At 55.2% G+C, this 10114-nt stretch overlaps 1 protein-coding gene across 2 annotated transcripts; it reads left to right on the forward strand.

Annotated features, from left to right (window-relative positions):
* The first annotated feature begins 664 nt into the window (after positions 1-664).
* Tpra1 (transmembrane protein adipocyte associated 1) lies at positions 665-10032 on the forward strand. Of its 2 annotated transcripts, XM_029478937.1 has the most exons (12): positions 665-934; positions 4399-4535; positions 6036-6274; positions 6389-6520; positions 6632-6764; positions 7878-7964; positions 8096-8168; positions 8269-8348; positions 8740-8850; positions 8930-8990; positions 9137-9239; positions 9386-10032. In XM_029478937.1, the coding sequence occupies exons 4-12, from the start codon at positions 6405-6407 to the stop codon at positions 9468-9470; spliced, it is 849 nt and encodes a 282-aa protein (XP_029334797.1). In that variant the 5' UTR covers positions 665-934; positions 4399-4535; positions 6036-6274; positions 6389-6404; the 3' UTR covers positions 9471-10032. The 2 variants fall into 2 exon arrangements, with proteins under 2 accessions (XP_029334797.1, XP_021020540.1); XM_021164881.2 differs by lacking the exon at positions 6036-6274 and having other exon boundaries at positions 666-934; positions 9386-10031.
* Positions 10033-10114: the final 82 nt, after the last annotated feature.

The following is a 10114-nucleotide window of genomic DNA, read 5'->3' on the forward strand; positions in this document are numbered from 1 at the left end:
GCCAAAGGTGCACTTGTAAGCAGGTGATCTGAGATGAGGCCTCCAAGTTGCCCTGGGGGTGTCCCACAGGGAGGGAAGGCGACAGACAGGGAAGACTGTCCCTCTGGAAGGCACCTACTTAAGCAGGAGATCTGGTCTGGCCACTTCCTAGCTGGATGGCTTTGGACTCATTCCCTTAACCCCTTCAGGTTTCTTCTGCAAAACGCCACTAATAGCACCCAGCCTTCAGGGTGACTGAGACCAGGACTGGAGCCCTGTAAACGCCAGATCCCTTTGAAGTGGGCAAGCATAGGGCGTCCGAGGAAGGGATGCCCTTCCTTCCCTCCTTCCCAGTCCAGGTGACCAGAGGTCACTATTTATGGGGCGCCGGTCCCTTAGGCGCCATCCTCAAAGGCATAGGGCGACCCGGTAGGAGGACTGGAGCTGTCCGCAGAAAGATGCGGGGCAAAGGCAGAACGTGCTCAGTGCGCTTCCCGAAACGCTTTAGGGGTAAGCTGTGCAGAAAAAATTCTCCTCTTTGAAGTTTCCGTCACCCACACTTTGCTTTGCTTTGACTGCAGTCCCTTTAAGAGCTCCGCGGGCCGCCTCGCCCATCTGAGGAATTTTATTGGTCTGTTCCACTCCTGTGGGTGGGATCCCGTTAGGATAGGCTGCTGGAGGCCGAGGGGGCGGGGATGAGTGCCACAAACAGGGGTTGTGACTGTTTTCACAGTTTTGCTTAGACGAAAAACACTAGCCAAGGCGCCTGAGAGTCGCCGCTGCCAGGGGAGGACCGGGGAAGTCCGCGGGTCCCGTGAGTCCTGCGCGCTGGCGGCGTCCGGCCACCTCCGACCGATCCACGTAGCACCTCAGCTGCGGCTCTTGCGCGACGCTCCCCGGTTCTCGCTACCTCGCAGGGGTCGGAGTCCCGCGGCCTGCGCAGCCCTGCTCTCAGGTAAGCGCGGCCGGGTCCTCATCTCCTGCTCCGCCAAGCTAGCGAGGAGGCCCTGCCCTGCTCCTTCTTNGGGCTCGGGCCTACCGTCTCCTGTCCCCGTGCCACTTGGGGTACAGCCGCAAGACAACCTTTGAGAAGTTTCTGGGGACCCTAGCGGTCAGGACCGGATCCTGGATGGAGCTGGACACCCGCCGCTCCGGGTGCAGCCAGAGCTCAGCGGCAGCCGGAAAGGACAGCCCATGCTCTCTGCCTCTGCCTTCCTGGCCTTGCGGAAGGAAGGGCAACTCCTCTTAGCTCCGTGGCGAGGAGGGGGTGGTGGNGTCTGGGGTCCAGACACCCCCAATCCTTGTCCAGCCTGGTTGCATTGTGCTGGAAATGTGTGCGCGTCATAGCATTTTTTGAGATCTTACCTGTTCTAGAGGGTTGGGTCACAAGACCTAGGACAGACAAGACACAAAGCATGTAAATACACCTGCTGCCCACGGAGTCCCAGTTCTATAAACAGCACACCAAAGAACTGGGTGGTGGTGGAGGAATCAGGGAGGTGGAGGCAGGGGGGAATCAGAAGTTCAAGATCTGCCTTGGCTATTTGCAGAGTTGGAGGCTAGCCTGGGCCCAATGAGACCCTATCTTTAAAAACAATCATTGAAAGAACAACAGCCAGGTGGCCTAGAGATGCTAAAGTCCACTTAGAGGGGGAGGTAATGAGTCAAATGATGGGATCAAGCTGTGGGTAAGCAAACACAAAGGCCCCTGAGGTAGGGGAGCTATAAGTTCGTGGCTAAAGAAGGGCAAAAAGGATTGTCAGGAGGCAGAGGGCAGGTCACCTGGACCATCCCTTCTTCCTGTTGCCCACAGTGGCCTCTTAGGACACAATCTCTTCTCTATCACCGAGGCTGACAGATTCAGAGAGGCATGGAACTTAGCCTCTATCCTCTGGGGATTTCCTATGCTGCTCTGCAGCTAGATTTAGAGGCTTAGCAGCCTAGGAGGGAAGGGAGAGAACTTTGGGGGGCTGCTCGCACTGCTACCTTCTACTGGGTAGGAATCCCATAAAAGAACTCAGAANGTTTGGGCAATCCCATTGCACAGATGGGAAAGACAAGCTCTCTCAACCTCTCCCAGGGCAGGGAGAGAAGGCCCTTGGGGAGGTGTCTGGGGTGTCCGAATAGGTCCCACCTAGGCCCAGCAAGCTAGCCACAGAGGGTAGGAGGAAGGCGAGGCTTGAGTCGTGGGCAGGAGCCTGGCCTCTGGAGAATGCGCTGAGGTCAGAGCTGCCCTTTCAGGTTCACGGGTGGAAGAAACCTTACCTCAGTTCCCTCGGTCCCCAGAGGCCTGGGCTCCTCCATGATGCTCTGTTGCTCCTTCAAGATGTCATAGCTCTTCTTTGTCCCAGTCTGCCCCCTCTACTTCCTCTTTTCCCTGGTGGGCCAGCTCCTTTCACTTCTCTATCATTGCATGTGCCCAAGGCCAGAAGATCTGGGGGAGAAGCCCTGGGCCCTAGGATAGAGGGTGGGGTCTGTGGATCCCCTGGGCCATGCCTGCTCCTCCTTTGATTGGGGTCCTGATGGTGCTTGTCCAGTGTTCCTAAGAAGGAAGCACAGGGCATGGAGGCTGTGCCCTGGAAGAGTGTCCTAATGTGTTTGTTATCATTACTTCAGTTATTTCAGGAGCACAGTCATGACAGTGCAGTGAACTTGACCTCCTCCCAGCCCCAGTACTGCTGGAGCAGGGGTATTTTAGGTCGGGAGTTTGTCCACTTACTCAGGTAGAAAGGAGTACCTTGAGCTATTGCTAGGTGTAGAAGTGGCTATGATGTTGGGCTCTGTAAGGGACAGCTGAACTATGGGTCACCACATCTGTGAACATTGTGACTCCTAGGGATGGGTTTCCAATCCTACAGAGAAGTGTCACAGGTGGCAGCTCACACCTCTGGTCCCCCACTCCTGATTCCAAGGGCAGACCTCTACCCTCACCCTGTGTTTATTCCTTCAACCTGTTGCCTGTGTGCTCTCTCTCTCTCTCTCTCTCTCTCTCTCTCATGTATTCTGTATTCATCTCATGTATTCATGTGTTCTGTCTGCATGTTCACCTGCATGTCTGAAGAGAGCATCAGATCTCATAACAGATGGGATGGTTGTGAGCCACCTTGTGGTTGCTGGGAATTGAACTCAGGACCTCTGGAAAGGCAGCCAGTGCTCTTAACCGCTGAGCCGTCTCTCCAGCCCTTTGGTAGACATTTTCACAGCTCGCCTTTTTTGACTGTCATAGAATCTTGCTAGGTAGCTGTGATTGTCCCTGTGACTCTCAGAAGGGAAGTGACTCACTCATCAAAGGTCACAGCAAGCAGGAGGCAGGGCCAGGAATGCCATCCTAGCCTGGCTTGCCAATTCCATAACCTACAGGAGATGGGAACCAGGCCTGGGGACACAAGCCTGTTGCCACCCTAACTATTAGGAAGCTGGGACAGGAGAATCACAGGTTCAAGGCTGGGCAACATGGGCAGCATAGGGAGACCCTGTCTCAAAAGTGATGACGTAAGTCTCACTGCTCATTGTCCAGTGCTTGCCTAGCATAGATCCAGTGTCCAGCAATGCAAGATAAGTAAACATCTGATCTATTTGGAAAATTGAGAAGTCAAACTCAAAACACCCTGGTAGTGAAGGGGACCTGGCCATCTTATGACTGGGAAGGATGGGTGTCATATGTGGCAGAATCCAGGGGTTACTAGGAGTCCAGTGTTTCTCTCTGCATCCACCTTGTGACTTTGCTCTTTGTGAGTTTTCTCTCCAGGGCCCCAGCCCAGAGTCACACTTGGCCCGCTGACCTCAGCAGGGTGCTGGGACTTTCTGGTTGGCTGGATTTGAATATGCTTGCATTTCCTGACATTTGTGCTGTATGGAGCTAATCCCATCTAAGTCTGTAGACAGAGCATCCTCGGGAAAGTGGGCCCGTTGGCTGCCTGGCCCTATCCCACCTTCTCCATAGACCTGTCCATTCTCTGCAGTGGCCTAAGGGACCCCACCCATGTGACATGGGGTCTTTGGAAAGAGCCTTTTCAGTACCGANAGTGAAATCATGTTATAGGTGTGCCACCCCATCTGACCCAGCCTTACCAACTGTGTTTCTNTTTCCAGCCGCCCTGGNCTAGTCTTTTTTGTCTTTGGCCAAGTCTGTTTCTACCTCAGAACTTTTGTATTTGCCATTCTCTCTGAGGAATGTTCTTTATCCAGAGTTTCCAAGGCTGACTCCCCAGTCATGTGTCCTCTTGACAGAACACCAGCCCAAATCAACCTTCCTATGTTTCCTGGAATTCAGCCTTAACTGGGACACAAGGCCATGGTAACTAGATAGAGGACTGCACTGTTTCGTTTGGCTGTGGAAGCAGCCTTGGGCATGCATGGAGAGACCTACTTCTACCTCACGGTCTAACATGGCTGCTCTTGTTCCTATCGGCACATCAGTATTCCGGCTGACGGGAAGGAAGAAGGAAGAAGGGCACAACCTGAAGCTGGCGAGTTGCACTCTCTTGGTGTCCTCGTGGCCAGTGCCTCCTTCAGGGGAAGCTGGAGAAAGCAGACTGAAATCCCGGGTTCTGCTGGTAAGACGTGTGGGTCCTGGAGGCTTGTCTGNGCTCTGTTCCCGTCATAGTGAACCACTCCACTGTCTTCTCAGCCCTTATCAGAACTTTGCTTTTTAAGTACAAAGGTTTGTGTCTCCCCACTCCCACCCCCATCCTTGGGAGGAAGCCGGCAGGAGAGTAAGCCCTGCCTGCCCTGNCCCACCCACACCTGAGCAGTCCAGTGAGTTGCTGGTTATACCAACCACATGGTCAGATCTGCTGGGCAAGCAGAGGGTGCGTGGGTGGAGGATGGTTGCTCCCTTCACCTTTGCCGATTGTCAGGACTGGAAAAAAGTGGAAATGCCCTACTAGGAACCAGGGACATACTTCCCTCCTTGCTCCTCCCCATCAGAAAGCTGGAGGTGTAACAAATCAGAGAAGGCTGAGGAGAGGGTCTTGGCTGCCTGCTCAGAGGTTTCCTGTCCCTTTCAGCAAAGACAGCACTAGAGTGTAATGACCCTGCAAATCCAGGGTGTCNCCAAGTTCCCCCCAAGCCCCGCCTCTTCCTGCTGCTGCTTAGAGTTAGTAGACCACAATGCTCCTTTTAAGTTACTGCTGACACTGAACAGGGGGCATCAAGCTCTTTGCCACTCCTGCCACAGACAGGTAGGTCCCCAAGCCATGACCTTTTCCTCTGAAAAGATTTCTTAAGTGTTCCTGGCAGTATACAAGCTCGTGCACCCACGTCTGGAGGAAGGAGTGTCTGGGACGAAGTGTGCCTCCCGGTCTACAGANTCAACCCCGGCCTGTTTCTGTATTGGTCACGTGTATGGCTCTGTTGAGTCTGGATCCACCCACATCCCATTTGGGAGGCCCATTCATTTTGCCGCAGTTCAGGCTCATTCTTTCTACTGCCATCTTGTGGTCAACAGCTGACACTGCTTCACCCGTGCACTACCTTTGCCTGGCTGCTGGCTGTTTTGGATAGAGGCGATTCCCTTCAGATCACTGATCAGAATACAGTTACCTATGAGTCCCGAGGCTCAGCTTGTCCTGCAGGAGGCCCCACTACCATCCCTACACAGTCCTCTCACCAAGGTTCCTCATCTAGGGTTTTCTGGCCACCATTAGTCTTTTCCCTCCAAGACATTCCTGGGACCCCAGATCATGAGCTCTCTCATCCTCTAGGCTGAATGTCAGACTTTCCTCCCCAAATTGCCACAAAGACACTGGCCTCTGGGCTACTCTGGCCTCCAGCTTCTCTGGGGAGCCTGACCTTCTCAGATGACCTCTTTGGCCCTCTTTGTGCCTAGAGACCTCTGTGTGNTTCAGGTGTCCCATCNACCTGCAGCTACTTTTGCAGTGCAGCAGAGAGGGTCCTGGGCTCCTTTGAGGACCTCAGCAGGTGTGTGGCCTCAGATCAGATGGTGGGTGGGGTTTGCAAGGTGGAATTAGGAGCATATCACTTAGCCTTCCCAATAGAGTCCTGCTGGGGCATTCTCCATCACCATGGCCTCACTAGTCTCAGTGCCATTTCAGAGGGGACACTGAAGCACCAGGAGGCCAAGTGGCAGAAGCAGGCTGGGGACCAATCTCNGAGCTCCTTCATCTCTGGAAGAACAATTTGGATGTTGCCCGTCATTGCTCTCTGGCACATGATGCTCAGTAACTGGAGATGGCTTGTGTATCTGGAGGGGCAGAGGCTTAAGGCAGAGCCTGAGAGGAGAGAGCAGGCCCTGTGTGGAGCTAAGAACCCCCTTCTCCCAGCCTCCTGCTCAGTGAGTCCTAGTACTGCCTGCACTCTGTGCTGCCATTTTGGTTTTCCCTGGTAGCCTTAGACGGAGGCAGGAGGGCCAGGGCTCTGTGCCCTAACCACATGGGCTTGTCTTCAGGGCCACTGCCGGTGGAATGGCCAGCCTGCAGGAGGCCAATGGAAGCACAGCGTGGCCACCGCCCCCAGCATCCAATATCAGTGAGCCCCACCAGTGCCTGCTGCTGCTATATGAGGATATCGGCTCCTCCAGGTAGGGTTCCTGGCCCCACTGAGGGAGGGCTGTGGGTGGGCTCTCAGGGTGCTATGGGCCAAGGAATGTGTCCCTACTTCCCCAGTGAGCCAGTGTCTGTGCCCCCTGCAGGGTCCGGTACTGGGACCTCCTGCTGCTCATTCCCAATGTGCTCTTCTTCATCTTCCTGCTCTGGAAGCTTCCCTTAGCTCGGGCCAAGATCCGTGTCACCTCCAGCCCCATTTTTATCACCTTCTACATCCTGGTGAGTTCCCTCCCATCAGTGAGAGAAAGCCCATCTCTGCTTTAAGCATACAAGGGAAATGAGTGACTTGCTTCCATAGTGAGCGTGCCTTCCCTGCGGCTGGATCAGGGGCTCGCCAAGGGCTTGTCCTCTTGCCCTCCGCTGCATTTGGTTTTCCCTGTAGAGATGATGCTGAGGACAGACGGGAACTCATCTGGCTTTTCCAGCTGCACCAGGGAGCCCCTCTTCCCTGGCTGCTAGGGGAACCCTAAACTATGCATGGATTGGTCTACCTAGGATCCCACATTCATGCCTGAGTCAATAACAGGCTAGCAAGGAAAGGGAAGGTTGGGGCAGGTTGGTAGACCATGCTGACTGAGGGAGCCAGGAGATTCCTATGGGAAACTAGGAGCTGGCACTAGAGGGGTGCAATGAACGCTGGGTGAGGAAAAATATACACAGTAGCTAGGTTCAGTCCACCATTCCTCCACTTAGGTAATGTCTTTGCAGCAGGCTCACCTGAGGGAGGCCTGTAGTCTCAGCCTTTGGTGGGCTCTATGCATGCTGCTTTTAGGATATGGAGAAAGCTGTACATGAGGCAGAGGCTCTAAGGGTGACCATTCTAGAGTGCCAGGCTCTTTTTTTCTGCAAGGAGAGGAGACTGACTGGAATGTCCCCACACTGAAACTCTCAGACGTCGTCCCAAGGGCTGAGTGGCTCCCTGGTCCCTTCTGTGGTCAGGCTCTGAGCTTCTCACTAGTGGTTGGTGGGCATGTAAGGAGACATGACCTGGGGAACACTGGGAGCNGGGGACATGGCCTCAAGGCACTAACAGGCTAGTGAGGCTGGTGTCCTCTGAGATGGTGGGGGACTGGGCAGAGGCTGGCTTTCCTAAGTCATAGAGCAGGGGAGCAGCAGGGATAGGCCGGAACCCCAGCTGCCTGGTTCTCTAACCACAGGTCACTGTCAGTCCCTTGGGTGGGCGGCAGTGGAGTTGTCCGTGCCTGAAGCCTGTATTGGACCCTCCCTGCCCCCTTCCTCNTCTAGTTAAAACCTCCTATTTTTGAGTGGACCCTGCNGAAGCAAAGCCTTGTTGGTCCTGACCCAGCACTCTGTCCTTCTCTTGCCCTGCAGGTGTTTGTGGTAGCCCTGGTAGGCATTGCCAGGGCTGTGGTTTCTATGACAGTCAGCGCCTCTGATGCTGCGACAGTTGCTGACAAGGTGTGCGGGGGCGGCCAGTCTGGTGGAGGATACGATGTGCCCTCTGTACCCTCATCCTGTTGGAGATCCTCAGGGACATCTAGCTGGGTGGAGCCCACCCTTAGTTGACCCTGTGCCTCTCTGTGCCCCAGATCCTGTGGGAGATCACCCGCTTCTTCCTGCTGGCCATTGAGCTGAGTGTGATCATCCTGGGTCTTGCCTTTGGTATGTGTCTTTGGACCCGGGCCCACTCTCCCTACCCTTCTTGCAGTGACCCAGAGATGGCCCCTAGAAGAAGGGGCTGACTCACCCCTGTACCTTATAGGTCACCTAGAGAGCAAGTCCAGCATCAAGCGGGTGCTGGCTATCACCACAGTATTGTCTCTGGCCTACTCAGTCACCCAGGTATGTGGTGGTGGTAGGGTCGAGGGTCACGTTTCTAAACTATGTGTTCTTAAGGAGTCACATGGACTAGGCAGGGTCCACTTTCTCTAGACACAGACTATAGGTGAAGCTCGAGAAAGCTATAAATGTGTGAGAGCTGGTGCCTGGACAGGCAGCCTGAGAGGATATACGATGGGCGTGTTGTTGTTTTAAGGTGGGATAGGGCTGTCCTTAGGCTTTGCCCACAAAGGACTCAGCCAGGGTCTGAGCTGCCCCTGGAGTTAGGTGGGTGGGCATGGCCAAGGCATAGGCAGGGGTAGGGCCTGGCATGCAGGAGAGCTCTGAGCTGTGCAAGGGAAAGCCAAGAGAGGCTTCANTGGTAGGACTGAGCTGGCCTCCTCGCCTACTACAGGGGACCTTGGAGATCCTGTACCCTGACTCCCATCTTTCAGCTGAGGATTTCAACATCTATGGCCACGGTGGCCGGCAGTTCTGGCTCGTCAGCTCTTGCTTCTTCTTCCTGGTGAGGTCTGGCGTGCTCCCTGGGGGCAGGTGAAGTAGCTTGGCCTGGCCCGGCCTCCCTGTCACCCCTATCTCTGCAGGTCTACTCACTGGTGGTAATTCTCCCCAAGACCCCACTGAAGGAGCGTGTATCCCTGCCCTGTGAGTACCTGCTGGGGTGGGGGTATGAGGGTACTGGCCTGCTCCCAGCCTGCATCTGGGAAGCCCTGGGAAGGGGCAAAACGCCAAGGTTTATATGTAGNCCTGGAGGGTAGGGTGGTTCAGAACCCATGACCCTTGTCCCCCAGCACGGAGGAGTTTCTACGTGTATGCAGGCATCCTGGCCACACTCAACCTGCTGCAGGGTTTNGGGAGTGCTCTGCTCTGCGCTAACATCATTGTGGGGCTCTGGTAAGAGGGTGCCCACCATGGGGGTGGGGTGGGCATGGGGTACAGTGNCCACCACTGTGGCAGAGGGGTCCTCATTCCTTTGGGCAAGGCTTGGGGTTGGGGCAGGAGCACGGGCTCTGGCCGTGCTGACCTGCTCCCTACCACAGCTGTGTAGATGCCACCACCTTCCTGTACTTCAGCTTCTTTGCACCGCTCATCTATGTGGCCTTCCTCCGTGGCTTCTTTGGGTGAGTGATGGCCAGGCCTCGGCACGCTAATGTGGCAGCACCTGCACCTTCTGTGTGTGCGTGGTAGTGGAGGTGGGTGTGCAGAGGGCACAGAGCGGCATGTGAGTGCATCTGCATAGATGCTCTCTGTGTGTGTGGTGAGAACAGGTGCACACCCCAGAGACAGGGCTGCAGTTCAGCAGTGCTGTTCCCTTACCTAGTGTGTCAGCAAGCACCTGCTGTGAGCTATTGTACAGAGAGCAGGGGAGCAAAGCAGGCATGAGTGTGTGCCTGGAAGGGACCCTGAGGGACCACAGTGAGCTGGGGCATAGGTGCAGGTGGGGAGTGTCTGAGGCCAGGATTCAGGGACAGGACTAGCTGCAGTATGATCTGGTGGAGTGCAGGCAGGGGTTTGCTGTCCAGTTGAGGCTGGGCGGTAGACATGGGCTGTCTCAGGGGAAACCTAGGTGAGGCTGTATCAGGNTGCTGCCTGTTCCATCTGCACAGGCTGCTGCTCTGTTGAACCTCTTCTAGCTATCCTGAAGACAGTGACCAGGTTCAGGAGTAGTGGGTAGTCATATGCTGCAGGCATGGGGGACACACTTGGCCAGGGTTGGTGAAGGCTAGGGTTTAATTATTGTCTCCCACAAGGGGCTGACACACCCATGG

Source organism: Mus caroli, chromosome 6 (genome assembly GCF_900094665.2).
Source record: "Mus caroli chromosome 6, CAROLI_EIJ_v1.1, whole genome shotgun sequence".
Taxonomy (NCBI): Eukaryota; Metazoa; Chordata; class Mammalia; order Rodentia; family Muridae; genus Mus; species Mus caroli.